General features: G+C 34.6%; 4 protein-coding genes across 6 annotated transcripts; all 4 read right to left on the bottom strand.

Moving 5' to 3' along the window:
- Nucleotides 1-6,066: 6,066 nt before the first annotated feature.
- On the bottom strand, nt 6,067-10,334 carry LOC105766657 (F-box/LRR-repeat protein 17). The gene is made up of 11 exons (XM_012586205.2): nt 9,548-10,334; nt 9,028-9,129; nt 8,360-8,504; nt 8,078-8,262; nt 7,773-7,877; nt 7,566-7,663; nt 7,231-7,451; nt 7,078-7,144; nt 6,909-6,994; nt 6,668-6,766; nt 6,067-6,368 (listed from the first exon to the last, which is right to left on the bottom strand). The coding sequence occupies exons 1-11, from the start codon at nt 10,168-10,170 to the stop codon at nt 6,306-6,308; spliced, it is 1,794 nt and encodes a 597-aa protein (XP_012441659.1). The 5' UTR covers nt 10,171-10,334; the 3' UTR covers nt 6,067-6,305.
- Nucleotides 10,335-11,848: 1,514 nt separating this feature from the next.
- LOC105766668 (DNA-directed RNA polymerase III subunit RPC8) lies at nt 11,849-15,145 on the bottom strand. 3 transcript variants are annotated; one of them, XM_012586253.2, is made up of 9 exons: nt 14,893-15,145; nt 14,294-14,351; nt 14,003-14,152; nt 13,779-13,874; nt 13,549-13,636; nt 12,801-12,885; nt 12,567-12,654; nt 12,396-12,485; nt 11,849-12,223 (listed from the first exon to the last, which is right to left on the bottom strand). In XM_012586253.2, the coding sequence occupies exons 3-9, from the start codon at nt 14,111-14,113 to the stop codon at nt 12,149-12,151; spliced, it is 633 nt and encodes a 210-aa protein (XP_012441707.1). In that variant the 5' UTR covers nt 14,114-14,152; nt 14,294-14,351; nt 14,893-15,145; the 3' UTR covers nt 11,849-12,148. The 3 variants fall into 3 exon arrangements, with proteins under 3 accessions (XP_012441707.1, XP_012441721.1, XP_012441685.1); XM_012586267.2 differs by lacking the exon at nt 14,294-14,351; XM_012586231.2 differs by lacking the exon at nt 14,893-15,145 and having other exon boundaries at nt 14,003-14,877.
- A 742-nt stretch (nt 15,146-15,887) lies between these two features.
- LOC105766728 (photosystem II reaction center W protein, chloroplastic) lies at nt 15,888-16,574 on the bottom strand. The gene is made up of 2 exons (XM_012586311.2): nt 16,406-16,574; nt 15,888-16,329 (listed from the first exon to the last, which is right to left on the bottom strand). Exons 1-2 carry the CDS (start codon nt 16,485-16,487, stop codon nt 16,022-16,024), a joined length of 390 nt encoding a protein of 129 aa, XP_012441765.1. The 5' UTR covers nt 16,488-16,574; the 3' UTR covers nt 15,888-16,021.
- A 211-nt stretch (nt 16,575-16,785) lies between these two features.
- LOC105766712 (probable galacturonosyltransferase 6) lies at nt 16,786-21,325 on the bottom strand. The gene is made up of 9 exons (XM_012586293.2): nt 20,868-21,325; nt 20,625-20,659; nt 20,494-20,535; nt 20,237-20,384; nt 20,068-20,138; nt 19,318-19,550; nt 18,840-19,197; nt 17,891-18,412; nt 16,786-17,333 (listed from the first exon to the last, which is right to left on the bottom strand). The coding sequence occupies exons 1-9, from the start codon at nt 20,980-20,982 to the stop codon at nt 17,058-17,060; spliced, it is 1,800 nt and encodes a 599-aa protein (XP_012441747.1). The 5' UTR covers nt 20,983-21,325; the 3' UTR covers nt 16,786-17,057.
- Nucleotides 21,326-21,602: the final 277 nt, after the last annotated feature.

Here is a 21,602-nt window from a genome sequence, read left to right as displayed (position 1 = left end):
ATACATTTAAATATGGCAACACATATATATGATATGATATACACTCAATTCTGGTTTTTACACGACTTTGCGAAATCTCTATTACTAGCCCGAGGTCGAATTAAGACCAAATCGTAAAGAATTCAAAATCTCGTGTTAACATCACGACTTAAAGGGGTTCCTCATCACAACACAACATACTGATTAGGCTCGTCGCAACTACAAGGGGTCGACATCGCTATGTGACTATCAGTTTGCAAATGGTCTAAAATGGCATCAACCTACAACTGCCTAAAACAACCAATTCACAATTTCATACCACATTTCCAGCCCAATACACATTCTTAACAAGTTCAATTCTAAGCAAAACTACCTTGTTTATATATTTTTTACAAATATCATACACCATTTGCACTATTATCATTCAACATATAGGTCAATTCATGATCCAACCATTCACAACATTTAACATATGAACATACTCAAATAACCTTAACATAACAACATCTTTATGCATTTCAAACCTTATATAATACTCAAATTCATGATTAAATCATTTGGCCATTCTCAAAATACCATTCTAACTTCAATTATGAACATGATCTCATATTAGACCAAAAACTGACTCAACTTAGGTACATGCCATATATTTAACAAAACAGGACTATACAAAATTTATTAAGTTGAGGACCCCTGAATGGATGCTGGATCACACTTCAGAGCTTTGAGATTACCTAAACCTGCACATGGAGAAAACAAACCATACGCTAAGCAATAATGCTCAACAGTACTTCCATGATTCAAGTAAATATAACACAAACTGAAATCAAATGCATACACTCAATTCAAATTCAAATTCAAATTATAGCCATTTCACATACCAAGGGCTTCCATTACTGTATGAAACATGCATATAACCATTTCATATGAATGAACATACCATATTTCTTATTACTTACCATACCAATTTCTATTTATTTCACAATCTACTTACTCATTTCTTACCATTGTTTACAAGAATATATTTATACCTATTATTTCATCAATTTAAGTTCTCAATTTCATTATACCATTTTAAGCACATTCGAGCTTAGCTTGATAACTTATTAATATTATATCCTATTTTCAATTCACGGTTTCTTACCATTTCAATTCAACTTAAACATAATAGTAGCTTAGCTTGATCACTTATTGGTATAACAATTATCGATCACTTGGCATTCAATTTGGTTATCTTTGGCACATAATGTCTTAACTAGTCACTTGCCAACATTATCATTCAAGTAGGTTAGACATAATTGCATAACATGAGTAACATCACTTAATACCAAATCAATTTCATATCACAAAGCAAGTTATAAATACATACCATTTCATATTCAATACATTTTAGTTTTTCCCATTTCAATTAAGATAAATATCGTCTGATGAAACTATAATAAAACGTATTCGGATACAAGGGTGAACTATGTTGCTCACATAAGCTGAATTTATATCAAGGTTACTCACACAAGCTGGATTTATATTAAGGTTTCTCACACAAGCTTAATTTATATTAGGTTACCCGTCTAAGTTAAACCTATGTTACATATAACCTAAGAATCTATAACAAATACTAGACCTCATTATAACATGTAAAATCCCTTATTAAGCATGTGTATAATCATATTGGCATGTCAATCATATCCTAGTATTTTACTAATCACTAGGGCATCATTTATACATAAATGCATTATCATACCTATAATCATTCTTATTTACCTATCATACCCTGTGTGCGATCACATTTGCATTTTCATACCTTATACATGTTGGAAAAAATCTAGTTCGAAAACGGTTTTCTTGCACAACAAAAAATTAAAATTTTGAAAATCAAGCCGATTTGTGATATTTATAACAATAAAATTTATCTGAAATCACACCCTGTTTTCGCCTAGATGAATCCTTGTTGTTCTTGTCTTTCAATAGAATGACCTTCTCCGTTATTCTCATACCACGAAATGCTTTGAATGTGGGCTTGAACAAATTCGAATCAAACATAACAAAATATTATTTACTTTACTTTCGATGGTAAATCAAATCAATCTTCAATAGAAATTGGTAGAATTGTTATTCTGGAAAATAAAATTTATACTTAGAAAATAAACTCTCACTATTTTCGGGCAGAATAACAATATCTCAAAGTTATGTATTTAGCCCTATCGTGCCATCTATTTATTAGGAAAAGAAGTGAAACCCTTGTTAAATTAGTGGAGATCTATTTTAATAGAAAAAAAATCCTAGTCTAATTATAGATGCTTCCTAGTTAAAATATACTAGGGTAAGGGTTTGTCGTGTCATATATTAACATGAGGGGCTTTTGGATCTCTCCCGTATCGAGTCCAATTATAAATGCTTCTTGGACTTTCGGCCCAATACTTTATAATTCAATCTAACCCAATACATGTTTTCTATTTTTTAAAATAAACATCAAAAGAAATAAATTAATTTCCCAATTAAATAATTTTCTCAACCTTATTCTAATTTCGTTAAAATCATTACAACTTTACCGTAAAAGAATCTATGAGAAAATATATTTAATATTTCTACATTCAACGAATTCACTGTGAATAATTAATTTAATTATATTTTCGAACTTCAATTAATTAATAATAATTCAAAAACCCATAAATTAATTTTCAGGTCATTTCCATTTAATGAGAAAGCCACATTTATTTCCAAATGTTTCCCATTTCTCAAACTTTACCATTTCTATCCAATTTTGTTCATTTGATTCAACATGCTATACATTTATGGTTTCAACAAGCTAGCGGAGGAACCAATTGGACATATATGATTAGGGTTCAATTGATTTATAATTAAGTTTCAGCTTTTCGCCTATTAATTATAAACTCATTTAGTCATGAAGTTATTCCACTATAGTATCGAGACTGAGCTCTCCCTAATGACATACCATTACGAAAGTAACTTGATCAGTGCTCGTCCATAAACCTTGTCATAAATGTGTTACCCTCATAGGACATCTTTAATCTCTTTGGGGTAAATTCGTTCTCCCAATATGGTTCTATTTTATCTCATGGTAACCATTAATGTTGGAAAAAATTCGATTCGAAAATAGTTTTCTTGCATAGAAAAAAATAAAAAAAATTTGAAAATTGACCAGTTTGTGATATTTATAGCCATAAACCCTAGATCGAAATCGTACTTGTGTTTGAGGATAGAAGGATCCTTGTTCTCTACTTTCAACCAAATGATCTTCTCTACTATTCTAGTACCATGAATTGTTGTAGGCTTGAACAAAACAAATCAAACACAGAAACTAGAAATAATTTTCTTTTTTTAGGGGGTGAAAACGAAAATCCTCTCTTCAAAATAGAAACCAATAGAATCGTTATTCCAGAAAATATATTTAATTCTTAGAGAATAAAAGTCTATCTATTCTTGGGCAGAATAACGATATCTGAAAGTTGTGCAAATAGCCCTACCAGTGCCATCTATTTATAAGGAGAGAATGTAGAACCTTTGTTGAATTAGAGAATTTTATTTCAACTAGAAAAACAAAATCCTAGTTCAACTAGGATGTAGGGGGTGACAACCCTAATTAATCATACTAGGGTTTGTCATCCCCCCTTATTACGTAAGGGGCTTTTGGGCCTCTTCTATATCGGGTCCAATTACAAATATTTTCCAAACTTTTAATTTAATACATTATATTTTGATCCATTGTTTTTCTATTTCTCAAAAATAAACTTCAATATATTTCCAATTAAATAATTTTCTCAATCAATTTCTAATTTTGTTAAAATCATGATGACTTTACCGTAAAAGAATCTATGAGAAAATATATTTAATATTTTCGCATTCAACAGTTCACTATGACCAAATGATTTATTTCCATTTTCGAACTTCATTTAATTCAAAAAATATAAAATCATTTTTCAGGTCATTTTCATTTTCATTTTGGAAAAAATCACATTCATTTCCAAATGACTTCATTTATCCATTTTCGTTTTGGAGAAAACCTTAATCATTTCCAAATATTTTATATTTATCCATTTCTATTCATTTTTGCTTTCAACGAGCTAGTAGTGGAACTGATTGGACATATGCAACGAAATTTTATTAGCCATCAGCCTAAAACAACAAATTTTGGTTGAAGAGAGAGGAGACACACATTAGTTTAGTTTTTAGCTTTAGTTTCTTTAGTTTTTCTGCAACTTTTTTAGGGTTTTTATTTTCTCTTCTCCTTTCTTAGTTTTAAAGTTTATTTTTTTGCACTTCCTTATTGTTCTTAGTGTTCGTTAAGTTAGTTATCACTATAGCTTAGGTTTATTTGCACTTTCAGTCCCTGTACCTTGGTTATAAGACATTTCTAGTTTTAGTTTAATGTATTTTAGTTTCTTTTACTTTAAATTAGTTAAAAAATTTTCCTTTTATATTTATTGCTTTAGATTTTCTTGTTAAATGCCTTTAGTTTCATGTTCTTTAAGTTTTCTTACATAAAAATCCAAACTTTTATATTTTTCTCAAGCTTTACTTTAATGGCTTATTTACTTTTTATTTCCATGTTCATTAGCTTTATTTTTACCATGAGTAGTTAAAACCTAAAGGGGGTTGGTTGATAGAGATGTGGGTAAGTTGATTTTTTGGACAATGGACTAAATCATAATAAATTGGACTAAGTGGAATAGACCTAAAAAATTAGGAATTGATGCCCCTAAGGGAATATCTAGACAAGTGAGACCGAGAGATAATATTTTTGTGCACCAATTCATTAGTCTTGGATTAACCGAAGAGGTTGAGTGATAAACCAGATTAATTTGTCTAAGTTGGTAAAATTGAGATTGAGAGAGAAAATTGAACCACTTAGTAATTTAAGCGATTTAAGTCCCTCATTTGAAGAATAGCGAACCGCATCGAAATCAACCGACCATCATTAGTCATTTATTATTTAACCTTGTAGTTTTATACTCTTTACAAATTGGTCCCTAGATTAGCATATTGAATTTTCTTGAAAAACTTTCTTGTCATGATTTGTCGTTTATTGAAACGGTGTGTTTAAGTTCTAGATATCATTGTAATAGTCATAATCGAATTTCAATTTTCCCTATAACATATTCTTTGGTTCTTTTTAGCAGAGAAACAGTGAGGAAACAGTTAAACAATTTTGTTATCGAACGAAATTCTCATTTCTCTCTTTCTCTTCCATTCTTTGTTTCTCTCTTCTCTACTCTACTCTTTGATTTTTGTGCTCCATTGTATCAATTTATTTGTTGATTTTCAAGTTTCCAAGTTCCAATTCCTTCAAGTCGATTCCAACATTCTTAGCTTCCAAAAAACCTCAAAACACTTAACCAGTTGAGTATTTCCTACCTTTTCCTTTCGATTTTCATCATCTTTGTTGTTTATCTTGCTAGTTAGCTTTTTTCAAGTCAGGAAACATGCAAATCAAGTTCTGTTCATGCTTCTTGGGGATCAAGACACATTTGTTGTTTGCAATCTAATCTCCCCTTCAACCGAATCCTCTTCTTGACTTCTTCTCTTATGTCTGATTGTTTCTTGCACTTGTTTCTATTGATTTTTGTTGTTTATTTTCAAATATGATCAAGAACCAATAAATCCACCAAGAATCCATCCTTATGCCTCAAGAAATCATTCGAACACTAGTTTTAAATTCTCTATTGGAAATCATTTATGACCTTGTTCCTCATTCTTTCTTGGTTGTTTCCATTATTTCAATTGATCTCTTTGTTAAATTCAAAACTAGAAAATTTCAAACATTTTTCACATGCAAGAGACCTTTAATTCCTTCAAGATCAACTCATACCCGACTGAACCAAAATTGGATTCTAAGTTTCTTCAATCTTTAGATATTTTCTTTGTTGATCTTGTTGCCCGTTGCTGTTTGTACTAATTTCTCTTGTCAAAATTTCAGATTACTTTGCTGCCAAGAAACATTCTTTTCTTTACAACTTTAACTCTCGATCCAAGCTACTGTGCTCTCATCAATTAAAAGAATACCTCCCATTTACTCCCTAGATGTAGATGTATCAGTATAGGAAGGAACAATCTATTGGAGACCATTGATAATTTCGAACAAAAACTTGGTAAATTTTCAACTTTGTTTTTTTTCCTTTTTGATGAGAGAAGTACCAAGTCCTTAAAAAAGGACATACATAAATTATTTGAGAAGTAGCAACTATCTGTTCAATGTTTAGGCCTATGACCTAGGAAATATGATAACAGACAACAATTGTGCACAATAATTTTTTATTTATTCTTTTCAAAGAAAAGCTGTGCAAAGTAGTGGTTACAAAAAATGGATTTTAGTCCACAAGCACCTTACATTGTTGTTCCACAACCTTTCTTCGTTTTTTATCATCATTTGCCTGCAAAGTAACCAACATTACTTCATATTAGATGATTCAATTTTTATATTTCTCTATTCGGCATAACTATCATGGTTTCTTCCACTTTTCACAAGCATTCAACTTAGCTGAGCAATTTTCATTTATAAGCCAAATGTGACTTTTCACATGCATCAAAGCATATCAAATAGGTCTGGGAATGGGAATGGGAATGGGAATGGGAATGTGTCAGATGCAACAACAATGTAATGAAAGAAAGCATTTGTTAATAACAGAGTCCAATTCTTCAAACCAATTTCTGCCATTGATAAAACTATTACCTCTTGACTCAGGCAATCTGGTGCACGAACCCTCTTGGAGCCATCAGCCAATCGTTTACATTGAAATTGGTTTTCCAAAGATGCCATGCTATCACTCACCTAGCATTACCAACATTTGCAAAAGACTAAATAAAGGCGAAATTTGACTAATAAGAGGATGTGATTAGAGATGGCATTTGCAGTTTGAAGACTTGAGTTAACAAGTGGAAAATGGAGCTCAAATAAATTATTGTTTTTTTACCTGGCTTTTGATGGCTCCAATTAACGACTCCTGACATCCTGACGCATGCACATTTTGTAAACTTGGACATTGAAGGAGCAATCTCTCTATGAAAACAGAGTTTATGAGATCTTAAATCATAAAAAAATAAATTGAGTATACTCAACTGGCCAAACTAGCAGATCGATACCTGGATGCAAGTTTTTACAGGAGTTGAGATTTAGGTCATTGAGTTCGGGACAGTTCAAACATAAAGCCTGCATTTAGATTCCCAAATAAGAACCGCATAGGGTATTAAGAAGAAATTGGCAACATAGTCGAGATTAAGGACAAAAGATCTCACATCTAAGCCAGAACAACCCCACAAGCTGAGTTTTTTTAGTCGGCTGTGTTTAATAATAAGCTTCTGGTACATAAGGTGCAGTTTATTGTTCAATGCATTTGGAAGTTCATTATCACCACTTTCATCACAAGGTGAATTCTGGGAATCAGGATCACATACGGTCATCCCACAATCCATAAGTTCAAGAAGAGGTAGTTGAGCTGTGGCAAACTGAATTCCACCTGATAAAAGCGGAGAAACGCATAAATGAATAGATTTAGGTAAAAATAGCACATTCACAGGATAAATACGGCTATGCCGGAGATATAGGTGTGAATCTTAGACAAGAAAATTACTTGAAGTTATGTTAGGACAAAGAGCAAGGAGCAGTCTTGACAGTGTGTTTGGTAACACATTGCAGATCATTCCAATGCCACTATCACTGATGCTAGACCTGAGACGAAGCAGCAAGCATCAGGACATATGTTTAATTGATAAAAAGGTACCCCTTAGAACCAGCCCAGATAAATGGATTAACCATTTAAAGCTGGAGGAAAACATACCCGCTGAGATCAAGCAATTCTAATTTTGAATAACTTGAAGCAATAGCAGCAACAGATGCATCTGTGATTTCTGAGCCAAGAACAAGCGAAAGCATCCGCAAGCCCCTGAATAATATAGACAACAATCAGTAAACTGTGACTAGTTATCCGCCAAATGCAGAAATCTGTGAAACAAAGTATGCCATTGCTGGAAAACTGAACAAAACAAGTCCATTAAATGCTATGACTCCTGATAAAGCAAAGCAAAGTCTATAGGTTCTTGTGTGATATAAAAATGAACGTGTGGAACAAAAGGTTCAACAAACCTCAAATTAGCAGCTGTAAGAGAAAGCACTACAGCATGTGAAAGTCGAACTGATGCAATGTGTATGTTTTGCAACCTTGGGCAACTTCTACCCATTGCATCAACCATGGTTGTAAGATCGGTAGTATCATTTTCTTGGCGAGAAAATTCTAAGGATACCTCTTTCAAATTGGGACAATTAAAAACCTACAGTACAAGGCACATATAAACACAAATTCACTAACATGCCCCAAAAAAGTTTTAAACTTGGAAAAACAAAAAAAGGACTTGATGAAAAAGCTACCATCTTGGAAAGAGAATAAAGATCAGAGAGCCAGAGTGTAGATAGACTTGATGAAGAGAGGACAAAGCCCCCTAAATTAGAACATCCTTCCATCTTAAGACTCGTGAGACAGCGTTTATCAGCAACAAAACGACCCAATTCATCCCTATACATGAAACATTAATTAAAAGTTAATCAGAATCACTTAATCTACCATTTATTAACTTAAGCCAACTTAAATTGCAATTACACATAATCAAGACACGGAACAAAATATGACAAAAACATTAACCATTAAACAGTTTGAAATCCAAAACAAACAAAAATAATATATCGGATTCAATCATAAACAGGAATTTTAGCATAGTGTGAATAGACAGGGTCCTAGACCAATAAAGAGCAAATAAATATTTACAAACATGAGTTGGGTCACGAAAATAAAAGAAAGAAAAAAGATTGACCAAGACCACTCAACTAGATATTTCTATGCATTTCACCCCAACTTTAACCCCCAACTTTAACCACTCAACTGATAAATTCAACCACATAGCTAGATCTAAGCCATTTCAGAGCCCTGATAATGAAGCAACCACAAGAGTAGCAAAGTTTATTAACCGAGCAACTAGATATACTATTTTAAAGACCTAAAGATAAATTACAAGAAAAAGGAGGGAGAAGATAAATGATACCCCGTGATCCGATTGACAGCCGTATTAGATGTAGAAATCTCCATAGACTCCAAATTAGGGCAAGAAAACGCAATGCAGGCCAGCATCGTTGCATCCACATCACTGTAAAACTCAAACAAGAAAAATAATGAGTAAAACAAAGGGTCAACAAAAGTCCAAAAGCAACATTAACCCCCTCCCTACAGATCCCCAAAATTATGCAAACAGAAAACCATTTTTACTGTTCCTTACAATGAAACAAATTGTTGGGATACATCTCTCCAAGTGAATAAAAATTTTCCAATCAAAATTTTTTGTTCAAAAGTTAATCTAAGCTCTTATTAAATATTGCATTGGTTTAAGCTCTTTAGTTTCACGGCGTTTTCATTATAGATCAATTTCTCCTTCATTATACTGATTATGTATTGTTAAATCGTAACCAAATCAACTATCATTTTATGAGTTTATCACGATCTTCATTGGTATCAACCGATCCAACCAATAATATCCTAGATCCGTCTAACGTTGGCTTAGGCCGAACCTTTCCATCTTTAGAGAAAGCCTAACGAGGCTCGGGCATTTCTTTAAAACCGATCCGATGAACCTGAGCTGACCCCTAGGTGGGACCATAAGTCTCAACTCCTCCGCCGCCCTCCACAACCTCTTCGTCGTTTCCCTCCAACCTTTACACACACTCGCCGCCGCCAAAAGACCCGCCGGCGGCAATCTCCTCAAGACCTCCCACAAACACCCAGCCGGTAGCCCACCAGAGACCATCTCATTATCCGGATCAAGATCCGTACCCGGGTAGGGAGAATCAGAATCATCTAAATCGTGTTCCGGCGAGTCAGCGCGGGTTTCGATGTCGTCAAAGGAAAGCGCACGTCGGAGATGCGTGTAAGACTGGCGTACGGGTGGAGCGTGAGGTGGACGGGAGGCGGAGGAGGAATTTTCGACGGTAACGGCAGATGGAGATGAGGTAGGAGTAGAAATCGAAGTAGGGTTGGTGCTACTGTTGAGATGGCAAACATGGCCTTTCTTAGGAAGACCACATCTGCCACAATTGTAACTGCCGCGACGCTTGGCCGGTTTGAAGTCAAACGCCGCAGCGGCAGCAAAGGAAGCGGAGGCTGGCGTAGAAATGTGAGGCTGTGGGTGGTGCATCGCCGTCGACAAACGTAAACGAAGAAGGAAATACAAAAAAAAAAAAAGAGAAAGATTGAAGTGAGACGGGGATGGATTTAGGTGGGAGATTAGAGAGGAAAGAAAGATGAAAAATAAAGGCAGCGGGGAGGGGCGGGAGAAATGGCTACTTTTGGCGCCTGTTTTCGAAACCTGTAATGGAAAATTATAATAATATTATTATTACGAGGGAGGAGCGTCGCCAGTGCCTAGTTTACGATGTTTATTTACTGTTTTACCCTCTACCTTGGTAGGTGACACTGGCAATGTGGAAAACGTTAAACAATAAAATTAAATTAAATTAAAACAACGCCATTTTTTTTCTTTTATTTAATTTAATGATATTTATGGAATTATGAGAACAAATATTTCAGTATCTGGCTGCCTCTATGCAGTAAATTGGACAAATTCACTTACTAGCCTTAAATTTGTTACATTATTATCATGCATGCCATACTTAATATATGTTTATGTGATCACATGTCATAAATATTTCTCTTCTTAATACTTAACATCTTGTAAGTTCAATCTGCGAACTTAACATACAAACTCAGATTCATTCGAGTTGCGAGTCAATAATAGTAAATATAAGGTGCTCTGCTAACAATCTAGGGCGTTTATATTATAAATTTTCTAACTATTGTTTTTTCCGAATTTCACTCAATTAAAATACAGTATGCAATATAGTGTTAAATTTAATGCGATTTTTTATACATTTTTTTTATAAAGCAATTTTTTATACATTCATAAATACCAAAAATAAATGCCTCCATTATTGTTACTCAAGTGAGGACATCTAAGTCAAAGTGAAAAGACAACATAGCGCGAAACATCGCTGTTCCAAAACAGCAACAAAGCGCGCCGGTTTTGTTACAGTATTTCGAGTTTTTACATCCACTTTCGGTCACGATAAAAACAGCCGAGGATGGTAAAATTAATTACTACAATAGTAAAATTATAAATAGTAATAGAGTTAGTTTTTAGTTTCAAATATAATTATAGTATTGAATTAGAAAATGATTATTAACAATATTAGATTAAAGATGATATATAATAAAAGTTTTTAAAAATATTTTACTTCTACGAAATTATTAAAAATATATGAATTTATAAATTCATGTAATAATATATTTTAATATAAATAGTTTAATTAATATATAATCAATTTAAATTATTTATTAGATAAAAAAAATTATAGATAAAAGTACGAGTATTATTGTGAACTAAGTACTTTTTCACTATCGGATAAAGCTTCAGTCAAAACGGAGAGCTCCAATATGCAGTGCAAAAATTGGATTGAAACACTTCACAGCTCATCCAAACGGATGGTTATGGGAAAACTCGCTTAGCTGGAGACTACTGCGCCCAAAAACTAGTAAATTAATGAAATTAAACCCTACTTAACTCCAATAACATATGGTGCCATGGGGACTGTATTTAGTTGTTTATATAACCTATCTAATTTTATTTCATCCAAAAAATACTAATTTATAACATAATTAACCATGTAGTATATAATTATTTAATATTTTTAATTTAAGAAACAAAATTAAAAGATTCTTATTTAATCTTTTATAATTAAATAAATTAAAATTAAAATCTCACCCTCCAATCTTAACATATTAGGAAAAGAGGTGTAAAGATAGAAAGATAAAAGATGTAACAACAAAAATTGTGTTGACAATTTTAAGTTTTTGTTTTTTTTGGTACATTGATAGATTCGAACACAAACTATTTTTAAGAAAAGTAAACACTCAACCAATAGACTACAACTTGGGTTCCTCGATTTTAAGCATTTTTGTCAGCTGGTTAGGGTTGACTGGATTAATCTACAAGCAAATGGAGCTCATGTACTCTGGTAGTTAGGGAGAAGCATGATCTAAACACCCACAGGTGAAAAAAATATTTGTCAAGCCTTGTGTTGAGAACTATAAACAACTAGGACTAAATGCTAGCGAGCCTATTCGTCCTCCTGAATCATTTCAGCTTCCTCCCACCACGAAACCGGCCCCAAACCATCGTAGTTTATCGTTCCCTGCAATGAAACAAATGTTGAAGAAATCAAGCATACAACTCAACATTTGGTTCTTTTAGGAGAAGAAGACATGATCCTTGTTACACATGACAATAATTGCCTTTCCATCTTGTGTTACGTGCAAAGTTGGTTTTCACAGAATTAGGATGAAACAATTGAAAGATGAACTTACAGTAATCACCATCGGGGCAAATGGTTTCGAATTCTCTGGTTGTTCAAGGGGAATCGAAGGATAAATAACACTATCAACTCGAAATTTAATCTGTGATTAACAACAGCTGAAGTCACTAAAGGTATACAACAGAATTTATGGAAACTTTTGCAACAATATCACAAGACATACCGGATCTGACCCATCAATAACAAATCGTGGTTCTTCGGACTGTGCTTCTTCTGCATCTCCGAAGTCCCATATCCATCTGCCTTGATTTCTGCAATCCTCAAAATGGTAATCAACACATTAGTAAACGTACTGACATAGAGTGAATAATAAATAAACAAGGAAAATTAAGAGTGGAAGCTGTGAGTTCTAGCTCTGGTTATATCAGAGATGAATAAACAATAAACTAGTTCTTACCTAGTATTAGGGATAGCTTCAAAGCGGGACGGGGTCGGCAAAAGGTGGACAGGTATGTAAATGTCATCAAAAAATCCAAGTGACACTGCAAATTACAGAACCACGTAGATATTTCACAAATGGTATTTGACAAGGAAATGGTTGATGAGACTATAATTGGCCCAAAGAATAGACCACCTATGTCTGGTCATTTTATCTTTGATCGCAATAACAAGAAAAGATGTCATGAAATTTGACAAAGCTCAAGGTTATGTCAAGTAGGCAAACCAGCAATTAGTGGCCAAATAATAGAACTGTCGAAGAATCTAACTCTCCTCCTGGCCTCCACTTAGAATTTGTTACTATCAAAACTTGAAGTGTTAGAAAGGATTGGAAGTATCGCTTATTTTATTCCTTTTCACGTTTTACCTAAGCTTATAGAATGAGTTCCAATTCATTGATGGGAAAAAAAGGTGAGCTCCACACACCACCAGCAAATTTCTTTTCTACATGAAATGTCTTCTCAACAGCTCGTATTGCCCTGAACTAGGCACTCGTTAGAGAATAGACTATCGTAATCAGGCTTATTTAATGCCTAAACCAAATTATGGTTATTATGTTATCTTTAAACCAGAAGGTCATTGTTGGCACCAACATAAAGATGATAAAGGACAATAGTTATTCAAAAGGGAAAAGAAACACAAACTTTGATTTGTCTACACCAAACAACCAAAACCATATAAGTAGAAAAATATTCTTCCAGACTTACAGCGCAAGCCGCTAGCATCAGATTCTTTAAGTTTGGCAACAATAATCTCGCCAATAAATGGACGAAACACAATCAATCTGAACTCAACCTGCCACAACAGGAAAGAGAAAAAAGATTTGTCAAACTTCTGAGACTTCAGACAAGCAATAATATGAATCAATATGTCCCGCATAAAGCAATTTAACACGCATAAACGGGAGGCAAAAGAAGGGGAAAATGGAAAGCAATACCGTATAAGTAGAAGCACCATCCCCGGGAAAGATAAAGCCACCTTTAATTGACCTGATATCATATACTGAAATACATAGTCCTAATTTTGCAATAACCTATATTATAATTTACAAATATTCATTAATCATCATCAAAACATAGTTCAACAAATATACTTTAGGGGGTGAAAAGAACCATTGAAACAATGAATATGTTGGAAGATATAGTACTACAAAGTACAAACCTTATCTAAGAAAAGGGTTTCCAACTCTGACTTAATAGCCTCATCAACAGGAAGGTGAAGAATATGAGGTGGTAACCGCAAAGTGTGCTCGATTAAGCTTAGATAGAACATATTCTTTTGCTGTCTTCAATGTTTTAAAGTTTCAAGAATCTTATAATCAAAAGAAAACTGTCAGTAAGTGAATACTAGATTGAGGCATTATCCCAAACATGTGATGGGCAATAAACTGAACATAAATGGGATTGCAAGAACCCAAGAGTTCTGTTTAAGAAAAGGGAAAAACAATTAAACCTAGTGGTGTCGCTGCCGCTATTTTGAGGTAGCGGTGCCATTCGATGCCACTAGAGACCTAAAAAGTGGTATGAACAAATTTCACATCAATAGCAGTGGGCTGCAAAGAACTATGTAACGGATAATGGTCCACTATTTCCGATAAACCGATAGCTTTTAAGAAAATTCTCCTTCTCAATTAAACAGAGAAAGAGTGTAGATGAGACACAATAACAAGCAACAGGACAGAAAACAGAAAACCAAATAAAACTAGAAATATTATGACTCAAGTAGAAATCAATTTCAAGTTTAGGGTTTCAAAACTTACATTATTTAGTTTCCTAGTCTATTGTAAATTTGAAGCTTGGGTCTAGGGATAACCAAATTACAAACTGCTATTAACAGAACAAATACAAACAAGCAGATATCAACAATCCAGATTACACCTAATTTGATTAAATACAAAATTACATCCCTCAGAAATTAAATATAAGACTTCTTTTTTTCATTTCTTATTCTCACATCTCTCCAACAAAATTTCGTTTTAACCCAAAGACTAAAGATTCAAAGCTAAATTAGTTCATATATTAACCTTATAAGTTTCAAATAAAAGAGCTTACCAACTTTCAAATTTCCTAAAAGGCTTCAGTTCAGGCATCAGCCAATGTCAATATTGGACAGATTAGCAAAGCGAGAGAAAGCAACAGACAGAGATAAGGCAATGGGAGAAAGCAAAGCAACGGCGTCGGGATGGGTTTTAGAAGGTGAATGACGTACCGTAGGCGTCGTTTTCGGTGTCAGCGATGGGTTTTGGTTTTGGTTTTGGTAAGAAACGCAGCGCTTTGAGTTGAGAGGCTTATGGGAAATGTTCTTTTGTTTAGGCTTTTTAGGGTTTTTCTTTTCTTTTAAAATGAAAAATTAATCAATAAACTCACTTCCACGAATATTTTAAGAATTTAAAAATATTTTTTAAAATTTTAATTTTAATTCTTATGATTGATTTGGGTTTAATTTTTACATACTTATATTTTTTCCTAATTAAATTCATCTAAAAATGGTGAATATATAGTTGAATCACCAAATACTTTAGGTGTGTGGCTATAATACTAATAGAAAACTCAAGTCTAATAGTGAGGTGTGCTAAAAAAATATGCGTAGACCAAATGATTCACAAACATGAAAAGAATAAGTTAAACACTACATCTGCAAGACTTTACTCAAAAAAGAATTTCACCATGCTAAATCTATCCTAACCATCGAATAATTTCACACTTGTAAGCAATGATTTAAGCTTAATTTATTTTAATCATTCAATAATTGCTGATGAACTTAACCAAATTGCTTTTGATAATTTAGCATTGATTATGGTTTCAAATTGCTTTTGATACCAAAAATTCCCTGTTATTTAAACAACTTGTTTTGCCTGAAGAAATGGATTGAGTAGCCATTGGTAAAGGATGAAATACAGTGCAGATTGCCAAGCAAGCATATACAGGGCAGACGGAGAGGCAGAGGCAGAGGTAGAGTCCCCTTCATATTCCCTGTTATTTCCTCTTAATCTTATATCCATGTTCATATTGAGTCGATTGATACATCAATCGAGAAACAACGGAGATAAACAAAATCAAAATTTATTGCAGAATGGAAAAAAAAAAGTTTTGCTACAATATAGGAAAGCCATACTCCATTCATTTGATTCATACATGATATTTGCAATGAAGAACAAAGGAAGGAAATAAGGTTTGGGTTTTAGAGGGACAACCCAGACTCCTCATCCTCTTCCAGGGAGGAAGTGTAGACGAAGTAAAGAGCCCAAATCAGGCCGAACACACCAAACAGGATCCACCCGAGGAGGTTGTTGCTCAATCCAAAGGGAAGTCCTGTTCCTTCAGTGGACATTCTCTCGTCCACCAGAGCCATGGCTGGGCTTGACATGGTTGCTGCACAGGCTGCTGCCAGCAATGATGCACTCATCCCCATGTTAGACCCATTCTCACTCTTCTTCTCCATGCTACACATCATCATCACCTTCCCCTTCTTTCCCATTGTTGGCAACCCTGCAAGTTCAATATGCAGTTTGACGTGAAAATGCCCATTGACCACCCTTGAAAAAGAATCCAATAAAATACTTACCAATGGGGACTGGGGATGCAATCCTGGGCAATGTCTTGTGAACAAGAGCTGCAGGGGTGGTGGTAGCCGAGATGGTTGCCATGACAGAATGATTTTTTGCAACAAAGCCGAGTTGGATCCAAAGGGTTACCAGTTTGTTTATTTCATATACTTTGAAAACAGAATTTACAAAGATTAATACCGTTGGTCCAGAATCAGACCAGACTCAGAGATAGCATAGCCCTTCGTTTTGATATCCCCTATCCACATTTGCCCAACCACTTCCATCCACGTGTCACGTCATCTTCTTATAAAACAAAGATTGATCCAGGAGGGACAACAAAGTTAATGGTCCCTGACCCAACCTAAATTATTTTCATATCTTCAATAGCTTTATAATATCTCCATAATAATAATAATAATTTATTTGCTTCCTCTTTCATTTCAAGAATCCGTGATGGAACCTAGGGGAATTGTGATCATAACAATTATGTACAAAGGTATACCTGCAATGCAGCATCCCTACAGAAACTTATTACCTTTGGTCATTGCCACAAATAAGACTAAACCCCTGAAATGTTACACGCCTGAACTATTCTGAGGGGTAAAAACTGGGTTAAAAATTTACATCAATGAATCAAATTATTCCACGTGTATGCCGTGATCGTATCAATTATTCATGGATATTGCACCGCTGCAAGTAAGGGTGGTCATACTGCATATGTTTGCTCCAATAGCCTTTATATTTAGCAATTCCTATTTCCAACCAGGGTTTCATGACTCCATCATAGTGTATAACTGCTGCCCGCTCGATATCAGCCCGCCGAAGACCTGAGTGATAGCCAAGCCCTAGCGCATGCCATCTCCTTTCTAAAGCCACAGTCTGGTTGTAGAAAGTAATCCAACCTAAGGGCAAGCTTCCTGCCTTCCACAATGGCCTCGTAAGTCCCTGCCATCAAACACCAAGCAAACAAGTTGGATAATAAAACACAATTATTATTTAAAAATGAAAAGAATTCACAATAATACCAGCTTTGAATTGAATTGAATATAAATACACCTTTAAATCATGTTAGGAGCAGATATGCAGCATGCAAAATACTTTGAAGAAACTAATATGAATGTATAAACTAGATGACACTGATTTTTAGGTATGAATCAATTCCAACCCATAAAAGATTTTTGCTTGTCAGTGTTCACCATTCACAGGCCACCGTAAGACAAAGCTTAGACAGATATAGATCTCTCTAGGGAATAAAGAGGAAAAGGGGGTAAGAAAGATGACCTATCTTGAAATTTAGACAGACAATCTTTAGGTAAAAACTCAATTTCTCCAGATGATAACAATCCCAATTTCCAAAGATAAGCTAAAGCACCTGATAAAATTAACTATCTTTTCAATGAATCAACATGCAACTTCAGATTACCATGGAACCAAAATCAATTTACAAGCATATCATATTAGCAGTAAGCAAAGCAAATAGAAAGGAAGTGCTAGCCCCATACCAGTTGCAGGTAATTTCTGTAGAGCATGGTTAATTTTTTTCTTCTCCATTGTTGGAGATCAAACAAATTCATACCAAATGCCCATGTGCAAGCATTTGCATTAAACTTCTTTGCCAAAAACGGGTCCGAAAAGTTCAAAAACATGCGCATTGTACGAAATGAAGCTTCACTTTCCAGACAAGTCTCCACAGCTGCATTTACTTTCCCCTTCATGTCAACACTCCAAATTCCAGTTAAATCTCTTTGCACTACCACATCATGATCTAAGAGCACAATCTTATTCAGTGCTGGAAATATGTCTGGCAGATAGAACCGCAGATGATTGAGGGCTGAACTATATCTTGGATCATACGACTTTTGTTCCTTCAATGTTGAATTATATTTGGTTGACAACCAATCAAAACTTTCTACACTCTGAATATGAATTGTAGCTTTGCCAGGAGGATTTAATAAAAACCACATTGAAATTGCTGGGAGGTTGAGGTAATCGGTCACCACATGAAAACTAATTTTCTCTGGCTCCTGCATAACCAAGTATTAGTTACCAGGGTTTATTACATCCACAACAAGTAAATCAGAGGGCCATCCTGAGCTAGCTATACTTAACCCATCAAAGTAAGGGGAGTAATGACAGAAGAGTATTGTCTTTTTAAGGAGGAAATTAATCTAATGGCAGGTTAGGGATAAGCTTTGGTATATAGGAAATGTGAAAGAACTGCATGGAGAATTTGGGAAAGCTCAATCCATTACTATTCATTATAAAGTTCAAGTGTTTCAATTATTGTCCAGCAATGTAAAACAATAACCTTCAGAGCATCCTAGCATAATTTATCGCACACAATTTTGTTATGTGATTGTTTAGAATGATAAATACTCTCTATAAACAACTATGTTTAACATAATAAAAAAAGCAGGGATTGAAATTTATTGAAAATCACCGAAGGCTAACCTTTGCAGATGAAATTGTGGAATTAATAACCACTGCACAAGCCAGAATATTGTTAGAAAATACTGCATAGTGATAAAGGTCCGGACCATTCAATTTTTTTTGGTTAGGGAACTCCCTTTCCTCGGGTTGAAGGGAAAAATATTCTGCTGTCAGCTGCATAGAGAGGCAGTGAAGGCCCTTAGGGGTAGTCCTTCCAGCAAGTTGAACAAGATATGACTCTTCATTCTTCCGTGCCCGAATCTGGTCTTCAGCATTGTAAGCCATGGCACGAAGTTTTCTGACCATCGCAGAGCAGTCAGGGAATACTTGACTTGCTTTGGCCAACAAAACCTCCATAGATCTCATCTTCTGTGAAGCCCTGAAAATTCAACAGTTTTTCAGATATAAAGTTAAGTGAAAGCAATTCAATCTAAGCTAATTCACTTAATACTATTCAAGAGCTCATGTTTATGATTGAATATAAGTTGAAATCTATTACCTCCTTGGCAATTCTGAATCCATGCTGGCTTCGCCGACTGTTCGCTCAACATCTTTGATTCGTGTTCGCAACTCTCTCACCAAGTGAGTATTACGACCAGGTGGTGCAAAATTTAAGTATACTTTTGCTCTAATGAGCTGATCTCTCATCTGCTTTACCTTCTCATCCATTACCTTGTGTGATAGAGACCGTAAATGTTGATCATGGCTACCTGTTTCTTGATTGTATTGTTCCTGCAACAAATATATTAGTGTTAACTATATGTTACAAATATATTGAAACAAACATGACTTGCTCTAGCTCTAACCATTTTCGAAAGAAAAAAAAAAAGCCGACATCCCCACTGAACCCAAAAAGAACAGTAACCATCAATTTGATGGCAATAGCCAATGAAATTTGTGGTAGAAAAAGGGCTTTTCTGTTTCTTATTCTCATTGTGTGTTCTGGTATGGCTCAGATTTTAGATACGACGCACTGCTTCACCAGCTTTTGCATTACAATCCAACAAATATACAATCTAATTTTAGTAGGAAGCAATTTAAATACAATGGACAGGGAATTGTGGTACAAATTGATAAAAGGAGATGGTCTGGCAAAATTGGCAAGACATTTATAATTTCAATACCAACATATGCTTTTGCCCACGAGATTGAAAAGCATACATTACTGCAACCATCTATAGTTTAAACTTGGATTCAAATGTATAGCATCTCAGCATACTTAGAATTAAAAGTTCAGACACATACACACCTTTTCCCTGGAGTTTAGCCGTATTATATTCTGCTGATTTTGATGATCGTCTTTTCCTTTACCATTAGTTCCTGAATATAGAAAGTGGAGCAACACAGAGTCGCACGCACATTAGCTCTATGACCTAGAAGTCAATTAAAAGACACCACAAGCACCCAGTACTACTAACCATTTGCTTCTAAAAATTTTGATGTATCTTGCGGATCCCCCAATTGATCGAAATCAGGATTCTGGTTAGAACCGTGATTAAATTCAGAACTGAAATCCATCTCTTTGAAAACAACTACTTTTGGACCTTTTAAACCTTCGGCGGCTTCCTGAATAAAAAAGCAACAAAGATTGAATTGCATACGGTCAAAACTCAAAACCACTTGAAGAAAAAACGTTCAAAGCAAACTACACTAAATCCATACATCTGAAAGTTACCTGTTCTATTGCGTTAAGTCTTAAATCATCTTTCATATACTTCTGTATCAAATAAAGCAAAAGAACACGTTAGAAATCTACCAAAAAAATGAAAAAAAAATACAGCAGATCCGAGTAAGAGAGATCTATACAATACTGGCTAAATCCTCCACAGAATCCTTCCGCCCTGCCGTGACAGAATCATAAATGCAAGGAAACAGGAACAGTCAACATCCCGACAGTTAAATTAAATAAAAATCACAGAAGGCCAAAAATGAAACACACCAAAATTTCTTCTATACAAAAAAAAAAAAAAAGGTAAGCGCGACTTATGTAGCTTAAAATTTTAAGTGTTCTCGTATAATCTAAAAATCTACATAGACGAAGAATATTACCAATAAAAGCGAGGGGGTTAAGTCTCTGCGAAACCAACACGATTTGAGCGAATACAGAGAAAGAGAGAAAAGAGAGGATTACAATCCTCTGCCAATGACGATGAAACTTCTTCATGAGTGAATACAAACTGCTAAAAGAATTCGCTGAGCTCTGAACAGAAAGTTAAGAATATGATAATTGCTTATTCAGTTTATTAATCGTTCTCCCAAAAGAAAAACACCGTTCAAAGATTCAAATCGACATCCATTCGATGCCGGAATTACAAGGAACAGCAGTTTAAGAAATACGAAAATCTAGGGTTTCTAGCGGTGATTTTGCCGCTCTTTCCAGAGGAAAGGAAAAAAAAAATAGTTTAAGAGCTTCGTTCACGTTCTGCGGCTGAGGCAGATGGACTTTCCTTTTCAACTACCTTCATTTTCCAGCTTTCTTTTTTATTACTATTTTCTTTCTGATCTGGAATTTAATGTTTTTTCTGATCTGGAATTCTAGATTTATATATATATATACGCCTTGGGGTTCCCAGTTTCGGAGAAAAATGGATTTGAATCGCGGGAAAGGCAAGATAGCGATGGATAGGGTGGTACCGCAGTCATTTTGTTGATAATATGTACGAGGAATATTGACCGTTGATTTCAGTCAAAAATATTTAGTACGATGAGTGTGCGACCGAGATTATGCTCGGACTTGTTAGTCAACTTATCTCTAGGATTTTGTGGGCTCCTTTTCAGCTCCTG

The sequence above is a fragment of the Gossypium raimondii genome, chromosome 7, assembly GCF_025698545.1.
Source record: "Gossypium raimondii isolate GPD5lz chromosome 7, ASM2569854v1, whole genome shotgun sequence".
Lineage (NCBI taxonomy): Eukaryota > Viridiplantae > Streptophyta > Magnoliopsida > Malvales > Malvaceae > Gossypium > Gossypium raimondii.
The sequence above is the reverse complement of the archived record's forward strand: the minus strand, read 5'-3'. Positions and strand labels throughout refer to the sequence as shown.

Excerpts from the sequence above, each read along its gene's own strand:
- LOC105766657 (XM_012586205.2), bottom strand. The coding sequence starts at position 10,170 with ATGCACCACCCACAGCCTCACATTTCTACGCCAGCCTCCGCTTCCTTT. Across the intron at positions 7,145-7,230 it reads GGGGTTGTTCTGGCTTAGAT|GCTTTATGTTTGAACTGTCC; the intron begins GTGAGATCTTTT and ends ATCTAAATGCAG. Across the intron at positions 6,995-7,077 it reads CTGTAAAAACTTGCATCCAG|AGAGATTGCTCCTTCAATGT; the intron begins GTATCGATCTGC and ends CTGTTTTCATAG.
- LOC105766728 (XM_012586311.2), bottom strand. The coding sequence starts at position 16,487 with ATGGCAACCATCTCGGCTACCACCACCCCTGCAGCTCTTGTTCACAAG. Across the intron at positions 16,330-16,405 it reads TGCATCCCCAGTCCCCATTG|GGTTGCCAACAATGGGAAAG; the intron begins GTAAGTATTTTA and ends TTGAACTTGCAG.
- LOC105766668 (XM_012586253.2), bottom strand. The coding sequence starts at position 14,113 with ATGTTCTATCTAAGCTTAATCGAGCACACTTTGCGGTTACCACCTCAT. Across the intron at positions 12,655-12,800 it reads GAAGCTATCCCTAATACTAG|AAATCAAGGCAGATGGATAT; the intron begins GTAAGAACTAGT and ends TGAGGATTGCAG. Across the intron at positions 12,486-12,566 it reads TTATTGATGGGTCAGATCCG|ATTAAATTTCGAGTTGATAG; the intron begins GTATGTCTTGTG and ends TGTTAATCACAG.
- LOC105766712 (XM_012586293.2), bottom strand. The coding sequence starts at position 20,982 with ATGAAGAAGTTTCATCGTCATTGGCAGAGGATTGTAATCCTCTCTTTT. Across the intron at positions 20,139-20,236 it reads AAAATTTTTAGAAGCAAATG|GAACTAATGGTAAAGGAAAA; the intron begins GTTAGTAGTACT and ends TTCTATATTCAG. Across the intron at positions 19,198-19,317 it reads GATTCAGAATTGCCAAGGAG|GGCTTCACAGAAGATGAGAT; the intron begins GTAATAGATTTC and ends TTGAATTTTCAG.